Genomic DNA, 15,649 nt, shown 5'->3' on the forward strand with positions numbered 1-15,649 from the left:
GCCATGTAGCTGGATGTGCTGGATATGTCCCCCAGCAATTTCTCTTACATAGTTCATCTATCTGGCCTCATTCATTCACCCTTCGTGGCAATTTGTCCTCTGCTGGTTCCATCTTCCCTCTCAAACTGAAGCATATTCACCTTGCTCGGCACCCAGCCGCCGAGCTGGGACACACTTCATACGGATATTTAAAGCCTTTTCCTCTCTATGCATGTTACCTGCAGGATGGCTTGTACAGTGCTGCTGAGCACTGCAGCTTGTGCTAAGCATAGCTGAGTTGTAATCTTTGTGTGTATGACGTTCCCCTTATTTGAATACACAGCTAGTAAGAACTAAGTTATTCTGCCTTTTTATTTAATTATTATAGCACTTCTGTTGAGCAGCACAAAGCCTTGGCCATTTGATGGCCTGGCTGCACGGCACTGTGCTCTACACATCATGAGTACAGCTGGGGGCAGACTTCCTGCCCTTGGAAGTAACCTGGGAATCATGCCAGCAATGATAGCCAATAATGCCCTTGGAAAACCCACTGTGTTCTCAGGTGTCTTTCATTCCTCACGTTTCAACACTTAATTCTGCAGCCTCAGCCCTCCCTTTCCTTCTGCCAAAGGAGAAACAAAAATCAAGAGCATCACCCCAGCAGCTCTCCTTTTCTATAAGGTCAAGCTCCTGGTAAGGTAAGCTGGTCTCGGGGCACCTGAGGACGCAGGAAAAGCCAACTTGAAATAAAGATTGGGGGGGGGGGGGAGAGCGCATTTGGAGAGCACTGGTCTGAAGAAGACCTGCCAGTCCTGCTGGCAAGAACATGACTTGAGCAGTTGGTGGGGCATAAGAAAAATAATAATAATGAAAAATAAGTAGATACTCCTAGATCCTGCAGATTTTAATTAAGGAAGAATAAGTAGCTCAGGCATTGAGGTGAGCCTTCATGCTCATCATCTGTATTCAACCAAAAAATACCCAACGAGCCCATGTGGTGCTGGTGCTTGGTGCCCAAAGGCTGGGCTGCTGCTGGCACCTGGGCAGGGCTGAGGCTGTGAGCACGTGGGCACTAATGGCCTGGTTCCTTGCCTGCACTGCAGGCCTGGGGGAACTCGTGCCCTTTCGTGACTAGCAACCCTGTGCAATGCCAGGGGTGCCAAAGCTGCAGGGTGTGTGGCGGGGGAGGCCGCTGCAGCACACGCTGGGCAGCCAAGGGCTGGCACTGGTGCTGAGTCTACTGGTGTGCTCCTTGAAGCTGACTGGCTTCTTCACCTTGCAAAGTGCTTGTGCTCTACAGTACAGGTACAACAGTATTTTTTGAGTTGCAAAAAATGTGTGTGTGTAAATACATAGGCAGAGATATCAGTGTATGTGTATGCATATAGATAGGTAGATTTTAGATCACCTTTGCATATTCACCTTAAAACAACTAGAGAGACAGGTTTTTTTTTTTTTTTTTTTTTTTTTTTTTTTTTTTTTTTTTAACATCTGGCACTTTAGAGCTCGTAATTGCTTAGCCAAAAAAAAAGATCTACTACAAATGCATTATGTAGATATGTTTTGGTGCCTGTTTTGTACAGTGCCCCTAGCAATTCTCTTTATTGATGCTTTTGCAGCCAAACTTCTTCCTGACTTTCCTTTCAGCGACTGCACCAAGCATTAAACACAGGACAAAGTTGCTATCTAGTGGACAGAGTGAGTAGTAGATGCATTTTTTTTCATATCTTGTTTTGTCTAAGAGGTCTGTCTGCTAAGATGTAGGCCAGAGTATGTTATACAGGTGGTCATGCAAACTACTAGGGTTAATGCTATTTTCAGTAGGTTATCTGGCCCAAAAGCTTTTGCTTGATGCTGCACCAATTTTATAACAAACTAAAGCATTTAAAATAGGGCCCATTGCAGTTGTTGAACATACAGCTAATGAACACTGAAGCAGCATTATTGGATTTTGATGTGCTCGAACCCTTCTGGAAAGCAAAGCAAGGATTGCCAGCAGGTCAAGGGAGGGGATCCTGCCCCTCTACGCAGCTCTGGGGAGCCGCGCCTGGAGGACTGGGGGCAGTTCTGGGCTCCCCAGTGTAAGAGGGACGTGGAGCTCCTAGAAAGGGTCCAGCGGAGGACAACAAAGATGATTACGGGAATGGAACATCTCTTGTATGAGGAGAGACTGAGTGAGTTGGGCCTGTTTAGCTTAGGCAGTTCCATCTCCAGGTGAGGAGGAACTTCTTTCCTGTGAGTGTGGCAGAGCCCTGGAACAGGCTGCCCAGGGAGGCTGTGCAGTCTCCTTCTCTGGAGGTCTTCAAAACCGGCCTGGATGCCGCCCTGTACCCCGTGCTCTGGGTGCCCCTGCTAGAGCACAGGGGTTGGACTAGGTGATCTCTAGAGGTCCCTTCCAACCTCAACCATTCTGTGATAAGCCTCGTTACAAATTAAAATACACTAGTAACATAATATACCCAACATTTTATTATAAAAAACCTCTAAAGAGCCACTTTATAGGTCACAGTTACAACAAAGGTAATGCCTTGAGTTAGAAAAACAAGGGGGACACAAGGACATTGCTGAACATTTCTTGTCTTGGGTGTATTCAATATTTTTCCCAGTGGTGGCATCCCAGCAGGACCATGGATGGTGAAGAGGCTGTGGCGTGGAAAGCAGAGCAGATCTCATCCATTACTCTTGATTCTCCTGTGAAATGTCTGGACAACGGCTGCAGAGGACGGCTGCCATGCATGGTATGGGGAGGGTGTTGCACTAGGAGAGAGAGAGAGACTCTCCTGCCAGCCCGTGCTGTGTTGAAACAAAAACAACTTCACCGTGTCTGTGGCTTCCTCATGGGGCAGTGAATAAATCTCCCTGGGTCCTGAGCTGGAAGTTTCAGTGATTTTGTGCAAGAGCCTTTCCTGTGTGCAAACCTTATGTAGGGACAACCTTGACAGCTGGGGCCTAGGAACTCCTGCCATGTGGTTGCCCGTTACTCCGTGATCCGGCAGATACTTCCAAGCAGGAGGTCGGTCACGTTTCTCACCTCCAGGCTACTCTGAACAGGCCTGGGGCCACTTGCAGGCTCTACAGGAGCCTCATGGAGCCCAGAGCCTCCCCACACAAATTCCTGGCTCCTCCCAGTGGTTCCTGGAGGCATCGGCCTGCACTGCCCCACGAACTGGGCTTCAGTACCTAACTCAGGTCCTTCAGAAGAAGGACCATCCCTTTGGGCCTGGCTTGTGCCTCAGGCCTTACAGAGATGTTCAAGCACTGTAAAAGCATGCAGATGAAACGGGCCTAGCAGCACCTTTCCCTCTGCTGAGCAGCACGGAGCACTGGCCGCCATGCGTTAGAGGTGAGGAAGCAATAGCATTTTCCCTGTCTGTCCTTATCATGGCTTTGGGTACTGCTCATGAGGGCACCCACAGAGCCCCCGGGGCAACCTGTGCATCCCTGGCAGGTTTCCTTTGCTGCCCCAACCTCTGCAAGGGCAGAAACCAGCTGCAGTGGTCAGCTCAGTTACTGAGCCTGGATTCCAGGCCTGCAAGACGGAAAGAGGTGGAGGACTATCAGAGGTGACAACAAGTCCCAGGGAAAGTGCAGGGATTTCAGACTCACTCCTATTCACTCCTATTCCTGTGCACTCCTAGAGCAGGTCCTGCACCCCTCTGAGCCCGGCCCTGCCCCACGCTGCTGCTCCCAGGGCTCCCCTTTCCCATCGGACACATTCAGCAGGCTGGATAGGGCCACGGGCTCTCCTCTGGGCCTGCACTCATCCTGCGCAGCTTCCCCATCTGAAAGGTTCAACCATCGACTATTTATGTACCAGCCTTCATAGGATTTTCAGAATAAGTAGCTCAGTATTTTCAGAAAATTAACTGCATATGTTTAGGAGGTCTTCCTTTGTCCAGAGCTCTTACTGCCAACAGACTGTAACACATCTTACAGAGCTAGAAAATGAGCAAGGATTTTCCTTGATATTCTGGAAAAATGAAAGCCTGCACCAGGTTGGTAGCCTTGTAGAAATAAGTACATGATATGGAGCATCTGGTCACTGATTAAAAAACTCTGCTTCATCTATAGGTCTAGTTCCCCACTATCAACTGAGAGGAGTCTCCCCACTGGACATGTTGCTGTGTGCTTCTCACTTGTGTTTCTACCATCCCTCCAGTCTGGGTTTCTCCTTCCTGCCCTTGATTGAAGGCTGGATCATCTGCAGCTGTATGATGACAGGCAGCAAGACTGGGGAGGCTTTATTTGACTGTAATTTACTATTTCAATTTACAGATTGAAAACCATTGGGGTATAAAGAAGAGCAAAGGCCCATTCTGAATCCACTACTGTCACTAATATAGAAACCTTAATAACTCATTGATAAATCTTCAGAGTAGAAATACACAAAACATCCCTATGTACAGTAACATTCTTGTTTACATCAACTGGGTTAGAAATTTGATGCAAGGATTGCCACTGGTTGTTACTCTTTTGATGGGACTTGTGTGGGAAGAGCAAGATCACTTGATTGGTCATTTGTATAGGCAGCTGTTAGCTCCACTGTTGCATCTGAACAGTTGACACGATGTGGAGGAGGTGCTAGGCGTGCGATTGTGTTTCACATCCCACCTCTGTCTCCAGATGATTGAATTTTCTTGTCCATGCATGGGCAATTCCAGTCTTTAGTCTACCATTGAAAAATGTAGTTCTAACTAGCTCCTTTTTTCTCCCATTCCTGTCAAAGACCAAAGATCAATTAGTCAAAAGGCAAAGCTGTCAGGTAGCAATAGCTTTAATGTGTATTATTGTATTAATAGCTTTAATGTTCATCTGCCACCTGGAGTGTTTCGGGACTCCCCAACACAGTGTCCAGAGAGAGGTGGCTCATGGATCTCCCCAGTCATAGGTAATACTTCCACCGAAGATTTTATACTAGACAGCAATGACACTGCTAAAAGACCAGGCAAGCAGGCAGAAACTATGAGGTGGGCTGAAGGTTTGTATGGGGTGCTTGAAGGAGAGGTTGAGAAAAGCTCAGTGAGCTTCCCTGGGTCTGTCTTCCTGCACCTCTCTTGCACACCAAGAGACACAAACTATTCACATACTCTGGAGTACTCAGGAGGAGACTGGTGATCCACAGCCAACTTCTGAAAGCAGGGTGTGCTGAGATACCTGATTTTCAGAAGTAAAAGCTATAGTGAATAAAATCCCTGTCACAGCTCTGCTGCTTCCTTGGGAGACCAGGGTTGCTGCAAAGCTCGGGCTTACATTGGTAGGAATAGAAAAAAGGCTGAGAAAGGCAGAGATGTTTTCCCAGGTGAATAAAACCCATCCCTCCTGCAGCTTTCTTGCTGTTAATCTGAACAGGGTTTCACCACCGTTTCAGTGAAATTCAACCTATAATCTACTCCATCTGCTTTAAATGGACAAGAGAGCCTGGCTCAGGTCCACTTATAGGAGAACATTTACAGTTCTTAATTTGAATGGCAGCTAGGTCAACCCATCGAAGAGACCTACTGAAGAACGACAAGCCTGACCTGCTATGAGCTACAGCACAGGATGTAAGGATATTACTCAGTCTTGGCTCCTTCCCAGCCTGAGAGAAGACATGAGACTTCCTCAACCTGCAACGTCATGGCCTTACGTGACAGGAAAGCAGCAGCTTGCCAAGACTCATTTTTATTCAGTTTAAAATGGTACATTACCTTAGCTTTCTGTAGAACTGTCCCCTTTCCTGTCACCATGACAGATAATGGCCTGTTTTTTAAAGCTGTTGCTGAATTGACTGGTGAATTCTCCACACTGTTTGCTGGACTGGTGGTTTTCACTTGAATCTACAATAAAAATAATAAAAATTATGATGACTTCAGACTACAATGATTGCTGCCTTTCATCAACCTTCTAGAAAATAGCTCAACCGTTAGAGCTGCAGTCCCCTTTTTTTTACTGAGAGGCATTAGTCAGTGAAATGCAAATGTGAAACAACACCACGATGTAGCATTTATAGTGTATTTATTTGCATGTTGTGGAACTTAAGCTGAAGTATAGAGAAGGCTTTCACAAAGAGGTGAGGCGCAGTTTATCTTTCCCACGTTATTTTAATGTCTCAGAAGGCCTTTCAGTCTTTGATGTAGCCATAATTCCTGCCTGTTCTGTAAAGAGAAAGGATTGTATTTCTGTTTTAAAGGAACCAAATCTTCAGAAAGGAATTATCCCCTAAATCCCCTTGAGACAAGTACCTCTAATGGAGCAGGGTCTAGAACTGCATGACCCTCGAGCATATTGCTCCAGGTCCCACAGAGCAATACAGCTGGGTCTCCCGAGTCCAGCCACCTTTCAGCCACCCTATTGTGACTGTTTACCCCACGCAGTGTTCAAACAAAACCGTGGGCTCTGCAGGTGAGGAGCAGGCCCCTGGCCCTGCACTCTGTGAAAGCCTGGGCCAGGCTGGCCAGGTGGGATGTCCTCCCTCCACCGACCTTGGGGGCTGCGTTGTCCAGGTGCGTGGTGTCCACAGCGGTGCCCAGCGTCACAGGGCCAGACTCGGCTTTCTTCAGGTTTTCCTTCACCTCCACCAGGCTCAGCTCGAGGTCCACCCTCCTGCTCTCCTTCTTTTTGCACTCTTCTTCTATCTCCTTCAGCCTCTGCTCGAGGCTCTTATCTGGAAAGGCAGGAATAACTCAGTACCTCGCTCCTGCTGAGCCACTGCTGGGCACGTTCCCAGTGCAGTGAGGGAAGAGAGACTTGGGGGAGCTTAGGAGGGGAAGGAGGGAGCAAGAAAAACCGTATATACTACTGCTATCTAGGATTGTCTTACAGCTTTTCCAAAGTGGGACCAGGCCAAAGATGAGGTGTGTGTGATATAAACACCTAAACCTTGAGCATACCTAACCTAGAACACATAATATTGGGATATTTCTACCTCACTAGACGCTACAACAAGAGACCAAAGGGTGGCTCTGGGTCACAGAATCCCACAATGGTTGAGGTTGGAAGGGACCCTAGAGATCATCTAGTCCAATCCCCTGCTCCAGCAGGGACACCCAGAGCACGGGGCACAGGGTGGCATCCAGGCAGGTTTTGAAGACCTCCAAAGAAGGAGACTCCACAACCTCCCTGGGCAGCCTGTTCCAGGGCTCTGTCACTCTCACAGGAAAGAAGCTTCCTAATAGAGAGATTAAACTTCCTATGTTTCAATTTGTACCCATTACTCCTTGACCTGTCACTGCCCACCGAGAAGAGTTTGTCTCCATCCTCTTTACATTCACCCTTCAGGTATTTGTACATATTGATAAGATTCCTTTTCAATCTTCGCTTCTCCAGGCTAAACAGGCCCAGCTCACTTAGTCTTAGTTTTTCAAAAAGAAAAAAAAAAAATACATTTGTATAGTAGTTGTCTCAAACACTTTTGACTACCTAAAATTATTTAAAATACTAGTTGCCTTAGCTATAGTTTAGAATCTTGAAAGATATATTTGTGATTGTCTCAGAAACTTAGTTAAAGAATCTGAAACAATTATTTAAGTTCCTAGACCATGACAATAACTTAAAATTTTGCTGAATTTTATGGCATAATTAGGTGCAAATTTCCATGTTTTAGTATTATATACTAGGTTCTTCACATTTCAAGTGCCTCTACTTCGTAGGAAAATGAAAATGTCACATTGCTCCTTCCAGTATTTTCCTCAGATACCACATTATCTTAAAAAGAAAATCAAATAGTGGAAGATGAAAAAGAATTAAAAAGGCAACTTTTAATGACAGGCTAAACTAGGGATCCCACGTCTACTGGAATGAAGCTTGGTAAGTTATTTCTAATAAAACATCCAAAAATAAGGTTAGAATCTCAGGAATTCTTCAGGATTAGAAAAAGCATAAAACAGGCCAAGCTAGGAGGAGATATTCAACGCTACTTCAGCACTGATTTCTCTAGCAACTTGGCCAGTGTTGATGTGCCCGTGGTCCTGTACATAGTGTGAGAGTTGCCAAGCACCTTTCTATTCCCAGGCTGATCAATTTTCTGCAGTCTCTTCTGAAAAAGCTGCCACCAGCATTCCCGTTAGTCCCGCCTTGGCTCATTTCAACACTTTGCTTTTTGCCCAGCTCTACCTGTGCCACCAGCTAGCACTTCCTTCAGCTCCCGCCTCTCCTTCCGCAGCTGGGTGAGCTGGGCTCGGATTTCGTCCTTCTCTTTCTCCAGCCGCTCCTTCTCCTCGGTGAATCGCTTCACTTCAGCCTCCGTCCTGTTCTTGCCCAGCTTGGTTTCCACCGCTGCTGCTGCAAACACAGTCCACAAAAACAAGCTCAATCTGAGAAGAAAAATGTTTTCAGAAGCTAGTGTGGTGCAAACACAGACCAGATTCAAAGGGCAAAGCTCAGATCTGCTCCAGCTCCTCACCATGCCTTGGAACATCCCAGCTACACCTGAAGCCACCACTTTTACTTTCTTTGGAGGGCAAAGCACTAATCTGAGCTAAAATGGGTGACCGAAGTGCCCGGTAGCAGCTACTTTCCAGCTCCTTGCATTGCAGAGGACCCCCCACCAGGCACACAGAGCTCCCATTTGGCATGTCCAAGCCTGCAGCGAGGGAGGTTGTGCTCCCTTGGCCTGATGGGATGATCCCTATGGCCTGATCCCTATGGGATCCCCAGTAACTCACTGGGCGGTGGCAGCTTGGGCCGCTCCAGCCTGTCCCTGTGTGCAGGCAGCAGCTGAGGGCTGCCCAGCACCGTGGTGTAGGCCGTGATCTCGGGGCCTGCCTGCGGGAACGCGATCTTCTGCTGCTCCGTCTGGATTTTGATGGTCGACGTCCTCGGCGGCAGCTCTTCGGGCTCTGCTTTCTCTGGGCTTTTCTGGAAACAGAAGAGAAGAGCAATGAGATGGCACAATGTGGCAGGGGAAATTAGCCTGCTGGTGGTCCTGGACCACAACTCTGGACAGTACCTGCTCCGAGATTTCCACTGTCTTTCTGGAGGGTTCATCTTCCTTAGCCACAAGGGCTGTTTCGGGTACAGTATCTGTTAAGCCCCTGTTGGCAGCCCGTTCTAAGGAGGGAGAGCTGCGAGGTGAAAGCTGGCATGACTGCTTGCCAGCACAGTGCAGGAAAGATTTCACTGGCGTGAGATCCAGGTACACTCTGTCATGGTCCCCTTCAGATTTGTTTTCACTCTTGGGTACTTCCTGCAAAAAGGAGAAGGTTGAGGGGGCCTGCTGCATCCAGAGGTACGAGCTAAGTCTCATTTGAGAGCACTATTGTCTCAGATAATCCAGGATATTTTCCATAAACTCTTAAGTGATCAAGGAACAAGAACCCCATTCTCCAAGTCATTTCTTACAGGAATTTTCAGTTTACTAAAGGGAAGTCTGCTGCTGTCTTCAGTAGATCTTTCCAAAGGTTGCACCAGCATCTCCCTAGGGTCTCATGTTATCGTACTTACAGAAGTCCCTTGCCAGACCCTTTGCATTTCCCCATGGGAATCTTCTCTGCCCATGGCCTGCCTTTCTTGTCCTTATACATGGGACCATGCACCGGAAGGAATTTTGTTGGAATGGCCTCCAAACAACCCACAATCACCAACAATCTGTGTCACTCACTGACAGCTCTGTCTTCATCCCTCTTTATCTTACTACCAACTTTCACTGTTTGCAGACTTTGTGAAATTTTATCTCAGCTCACTTACTAAGGATTCCTCCACAGCTTCCCCTGGAGAACTTCCACATCCTCCCCAGCAGTTCCTCATCAGCACCTACCTTTGCCCCATTGCAAAAGCCTGGATTTTCCCCACAGGCTGGGAATTCCCGTTTTTCACAAGCTGTTTGTGGCTATGGAAAAACCTTCCCATTCACTGCTGGAGCAAGACTCTCCCCAGGCCACAAGCCTCCCTGCAAGCTTGCTGGGTGCTGCAGCTGTGAGACCTTACCCCATGCACGTCGGGCAGGTCCACATCGTCATAGAGTTCCTCCTGCTGAGTCCTCCCTTTTGGCAGGTTGTCAATATAGGTGTTGGGCTCCGAGTACTTCCTCTGCATTAAGCTGTGAAGAGTCAGCAGGACATCCTATCAATAGGGACCTCTCTTGCTGCATGGCTGTGGCAGGCTAAATACAGGGCTCTCCACCGGCACATCAGCCTGTGCACAGGAGTCCTGAGGTCTGCACAGGGCTACGTGGCCAAATGCAGGAGAGGAAAGGAAGAGCCACGCAGCAATGTGACCACTGCTCTTGTTTTGCATCACGCAGCATTGGTGGGAAAGAAGCAGCCTTTCCCTGTGGCTCTCTCCATTCCTGCCCAGCCTTCCTGCAGCACTGCACCGAGGTGTTTAGCTTGCTGCAGTGGCCCAGCAGCTCTGCACCCCCAGCTAGCTGCCTGGACCCATCAAGGTGTCCCTCACAAGAGCAGTTTGGACACATACCCCAAGCCCCACGGCAGCTACAGCTACCCTCAGACAACAAGTGCTCACTGAGGCTTCAGCATTGACACAAGGTACATCATCTCCTCTGCAGCCAGCTTCTGGTGTCCCTCCTTTTGCATCTGGCTTGTTTCCCCTTCCACCAGCTTCTGCCACCCACTCAGAGACCAAACGTTACTACTATGACTTACAAGAAGGAGTTCTTTGCAGCGCTTACAATGCAGGAAACTCGGTCAGCATCCACATAATCATAGGTAAATTCCTCCGGGTCTGTTTTTGAACCTGACTCCAGTAAGAGAAGGCCCAGCCAATGGCCCATTTCCTCCGAGGACTTGGCCTACAAGGTGACCAGATAGATCATTACATGTTGCAATGGCAGTTTCCTGGACTAGCAAGGTTAGTGCTTACTAAGCCCAAGGTAGGGAAGTAAGCTGACAGTCCTCGTGACCTGCAAGAAGAAAGGAGAACTGCAGCATTTTTAAATTAAGTCTAACAGCAAGGGTTTTCTTTTGTTTTGTTTTAAAGTTAAAAAGGAAAGAAAGAGTTCTGCTCCATGTGTGGGATTGATTTGCAAACGTGGAAGATCTCTAAATGCATTTCTTCACTTTTCTTTCAATGGTGACTCAGCTGCCTACACAACTGAAAAAAATTTCTCTCCCTGGCTGCAGATGTGTTAAGTGAGTCATTTTTGGAGAGGAAAGAGCACATTTTTATTCTGTACCAGTAGAGTGCAGTAGTGTGACTTCCAAACACAGACATACAAGGACATCTCAGATTGCTTGTTAAGTCCCTCATGTCAGAGCCAAAACTGTTCTGCAGGTGTTTGCACAATGAGAAGGCAAGGGAAGAATTCTGAAGTGTGATCAGAGAAGAATTTTGACGAGATCCCTCACCTTTAACATGGTCAAAACCAAATTCCCAGGTGCAGGGCAAGAGTCTGACATTTTGGGGTATGCAAAATTATGAGTTGAGATTTTGCCTTGAAGCTAGCTCTAGCAAACAGCCACATGTACTTCCTGGTAGCAAATTACTTCTACCTGAAGCAAGAAAGAACTGGGCTGATGCCCATGTGTTTTGCTTTGATTTTAGGAGTTTTACCAGGAAACAGAAAATACAGTTCAGGGCAAGTGAATACTAAACTGGAAAGTATATTTTAAGCTTCCAATTTGTTTTATTTAGCACAAACTTTAGTGCTGGGAAGTCAGCCAGCCGCTCCGCCTGTACATTCAGCCTGATATCCTAACAAGATGTAGTTTCTCCCATTCACAAAATGTAAATTTTCCCAGCATCTCCTTTCACGTCTGTCATTAGGTGAAATTTCTTGGACCTGGGACATAATTTGATTCACAAGCTAAACAAAAACACCTTCCATGGATGGCACTTGAAGTCAGTTGTTTAGCTGTAAATATTCCACCCACTGGAAAAACACAGGAAATTGCTCACATTGTCCACCTCCTACTACAATCACGCTGTCGTTAGCGAGAACTAAGATTAAACAGTCCTGAATGCAGGCAAAGGAAAGTAAGAGATGGAGGTGAATTCACTTGCACTTCCAAGGGAAAATCTCTGATTGCCTTAAGTGGGACACATCCATGAACTTTGCATCTCCATGAACTTTGCATCTCCATTTTCACAAGATAAAAGAAAGGCTGTCTGTTCCTCTTAGTCCCAGTCTTAAATCCCTTCAGTGGGATACTTCTCACTTCACATAAGCCATCTAGTATGTGTCCCATATAACTTAATCTTCCAAGGTTATCCTATAGCCAGTGGAGAGAGATGGGCACCTCCAGAGGACCCTTCATCCCATCCTAAGATGAGTGCCTAAGATGAAGACTGAATGGTCCTCTGGAGATGCCAGCATCAGAAGCAGCCTGGACCAGCAGCATAGGCTGGAGATGATCTGAGTGACCAAAGCCAGATGAACCAAAGTCCTTTGCTTCAGGTTCTGCTTTGCTGGATTGAGGGCTTCTCTGGAGAACCATACTGGTTACCCATCCTAGAAGCAAAGCTGGCTAAGAGAAAAATACCCTACCTCCAGAGTGACCCGTTCTTCCCCGTTGTGCAGGATATGGAAGGAATACAGATGATCAGGGATTGGCTCTGGGATAATTTCACAACCTGCCAAACTCAGGGGCTGTTGAGCCAATTTACTTCGGTTCTTATCCTGGTAGAAATGGAGGTGACCATCTTTTACGTGACACCAGCGGGACTTCCACTGACTGTTCACTAGCACATTCAGGTAACCTGCAAGCAAGCACAGACCACATAATCAGGCTTTCAGCCCCATTACCAGAGAAATCCAAACTCATTTCACATATGAGGATGTTTGACTAGTAAGCTAGTTCTGGGATCACTTGGGAACACAAAGTCAAGCAGCAGTAAACAGCAAAAATATGCCCTAGGCCATATAAAAATGAGGGAAAGTATGTTCAAAATAGGTTGCTTGAAATTCCAGTCAGATCTGGAGCAGCAAGCTGGCTGCAGATAATTGGGCAAAGGTTGTCCCAGAAGATGAACTCCAGTCTGCCCACACAACTATCTCTTTGCTGAATTCTACACCCTGGGCTGATCTCCAGAAAGAGCAGCGTTTGGTCCTTGTGTACATCTCATGTTCTTCACCCTTCTCCTTTGGCAAACCTGCAAGCTCTTCCTTTGCAAGCAATACAGTCGCTTTAACATGTAAGAGGTACCATGATCTGCATGGATTTACTGGACGGGACTGGGTGGACTGTAGCCTTTATCCCTCCCCCAGCAGGGCAACTTGGAGCACGTACGTAGCAGGTGAGATGATGACTAGTCAGCTCTCACTGCACATGAAGATCCATCCCTGAGACAAGTCACTGCGTGGGGTGCATGCTGTCACTTACTTGAAGTCTCCAGAGATCTCTCTGGGCTGTCCATGGAGCTGGATTTTTTCCTCCCAAGGTTCATCAAGTTGCTTAGTTTTAGGCCAGTTGTTCCCTTCTTCTTGACTAACAAAAGAAACAGAGAGACTTGGGGACAGCTCCTCTGACTCCCAGCCATGCAGCCTGCTGTCCCAGCTGGATGTCCTGCCCTGGAGCTGCCCGCACTGGGGTCATGTACCAAGCAGCACTGCAGGTACCTTGCAGGTGGGATCTTGCAAAGTTGCAAACCTGCAACTCAGGGCATGTAGTAGCACAGGAGATGATGAGCAAGAAAGCATAGCTCTTTAGCACCATTAATTTCAGATATCTAAGTCATTTTCTCAGAATCATATAGCAGAGCAAGACACTTAGCTCACATTACTTTAAAATTTGGGTTAGTGCCAAAAAACACCGGTCGTGGTTGGAGCTGTGGAAAGACTATCTGCATAGGTCTTGCTCTGCGGGTGCTCATCTCCCTTCATTTTCTTACATGAGAACAAATCATTGCCCATAAATATTTACTGTCTTCAAATAGTTCTTTTCCTTTTTAAAAGACAGACTTCATGTAGGGAGGGCAAAAGCCTATGTGCAAACAGCCTCTTCAGCATTTACACACCAGGCAGGACTATCGGTCAGTGTGTGAACATGATTGTAGCTGTGTCATAATCAAGAAATTCTGGTGAGAAATCAAGTTTGATTTTTTTGTAGTTCAGATTTAATTTATCTCTATCACAACAAAATTACGTAATCCTAAAGCAGAAGGATTCAGCAGCCTGGGTCCATCTGTTGGGCCAGGAAATTTGCAGTATATTAAGTCCTTAGCATAAATCCGTCCCTCTCTGATACGTAGATGGGCCCCATCATCCTTCTACTGGAGTACTTCCTCTTTTAACGTACTTACCTGCCCATTTAAATCCTAGAATCAGATGGCCTGGTATGATGGTCTATTTTTTATTTATCTATGTACTTCAATTTGCTCTGCAGAGGTGACTTGGACAGCACTTATGCTATCCAAAACTGCCCCAAAGTGCCTTGCCCAGAGTTGCACAGGAGCTATGAGGTGGGGCTGGGCATCACACCCAGGCCTACTGAGCCCTATGCTCGTTCTGTAAGTGCTGAGAACACCCACGATCCCCCTGCCACTTCATCGGGGAAAAAGCTCTGAAATCAAGTATACAGACAGTAAATTCACATGTAGTTTTCACTGTGCATCAGATCAGCTTCGGGTACAGGAAAGACAGGTGGCAGTTGTGCAGAAGCTACAGAAACCCTCATTCCCAGCAGGGTTAGTGGCCTAGTTTTCATCTCCCCNCTCCCCCCCCCCCCCCCCCCCCCTTTTTTTTTTTTACCATCTTTCGCTTCAGTTGTCTCTGGGTGTCCATCTGTGCTGCTCCCACTCTCTGAGGCTGCAGAATACCTCTCGGATAGCTCTACCTGTTAACAACCACCACACATGAGCTCTGCAGAGATTTGTGTAACCCATCTTCACACAGCAAGTGCCAGCAAGGAAATTCTTTTCTGGCAGCAAGATAAGGCAATCCAAGGCTTAAAACTTGATGCTAGTAAAGCTAGATGTGGTACAGAATTGGGATCATAAACATGCACACATCACAGGAAGACTCACAGAGCCACAAATGATGCTCACCCCAAAATACACCATATGTGCAGATGCCAAACATGCAGGCAGAAGACTCCAGCCAGCAGAAATCAGTGTCTTTCCACTGAAATCCCTGAGCCTTTCATGACTTACATGAGCTCAGGGTCTCCCCTAAGCTGCATCTCTGGAGTTCTGTGTTTCTTAGCACCTCTTCCTCCTAAATGGTAGCTCCCACCTTCTCCATTGCTTTCACCAAGACCTCCAGCTTTACCAGTGTGTGCTCCTGCTGGGCACATCCCGCTGCTCCTGTGACTGTCCCCCACGCAGAGCACCCTGGGCGCGCTCGCCCCGGCGCTGCCCACCCTGACTCTGTGCCCCGAGCTGCCCTGCAGCCTGGCCAGGGGCATCTGCAAGTCCTCATGTCATGAGATGAGGGCGAGCACAGGAATTTCAGGTGGTCACCAGAGGCTTATGAAGATTTCTTTCTCCTCTGACTGTTTTGCTATAAGCTGCCCCCAGGGGAGAAACACTTTAACCTGAGTTAGAAAGCACTCAAGCCCTTGCATCCAACGGTTTATTCTCCTTTCAGAAGACTCCTGGTCAGCACAACTGTTCTGCTGGATGAGATAGCAGCCACTCCCTGTGCATGTGAGAGTCCAAGTGCTGAGTCAGTTTTGGGGGAAAAATGTTGCAACCAAATTAAGGCTGCAAAGGAAAATTAAGATTGTTCCAGTAAAGCTCCTTTCAGCACAATCAGTTTGGTTTACATTTGCATCAGGCTCTGACCAGATAAAATTAC

The 15,649-nt window shown here is 47.2% G+C and overlaps 1 protein-coding gene across 3 annotated transcripts in view; it reads right to left on the reverse strand.

Moving 5' to 3' along the window:
- Positions 1 to 2,971: 2,971 nt before the first annotated feature.
- The window catches only part of AFAP1L2 (actin filament associated protein 1 like 2), a 63,503-nt gene continuing 50,825 nt past the window's right edge, over positions 2,972 to 15,649 (reverse strand). For all 3 annotated transcript variants that reach the window (XM_026050588.1, XM_026050587.1, XM_026050586.1), the window contains 11 exons: positions 14,603 to 14,687; positions 13,236 to 13,340; positions 12,401 to 12,612; positions 10,560 to 10,705; positions 9,883 to 9,994; positions 8,906 to 9,142; positions 8,622 to 8,814; positions 8,071 to 8,238; positions 6,441 to 6,622; positions 5,667 to 5,795; positions 2,972 to 4,696 (listed from right to left, as the gene is read on the reverse strand). In XM_026050588.1, coding sequence (XP_025906373.1) covers positions 4,670 to 4,696; positions 5,667 to 5,795; positions 6,441 to 6,622; positions 8,071 to 8,238; positions 8,622 to 8,814; positions 8,906 to 9,142; positions 9,883 to 9,994; positions 10,560 to 10,705; positions 12,401 to 12,612; positions 13,236 to 13,340; positions 14,603 to 14,687 — 1,596 coding nt within the window. In that variant the 3' untranslated portion in view covers positions 2,972 to 4,669. The remainder of the gene's footprint in view (positions 4,697 to 5,666; positions 5,796 to 6,440; positions 6,623 to 8,070; positions 8,239 to 8,621; positions 8,815 to 8,905; positions 9,143 to 9,882; positions 9,995 to 10,559; positions 10,706 to 12,400; positions 12,613 to 13,235; positions 13,341 to 14,602; positions 14,688 to 15,649) is intronic.

The sequence above is a fragment of the Nothoprocta perdicaria genome, unplaced genomic scaffold (assembly GCF_003342845.1).
Source record: "Nothoprocta perdicaria isolate Ctin4 unplaced genomic scaffold, notPer1 scaffold_7, whole genome shotgun sequence".
NCBI classification, from domain to species: Eukaryota; Metazoa; Chordata; class Aves; order Tinamiformes; family Tinamidae; genus Nothoprocta; species Nothoprocta perdicaria.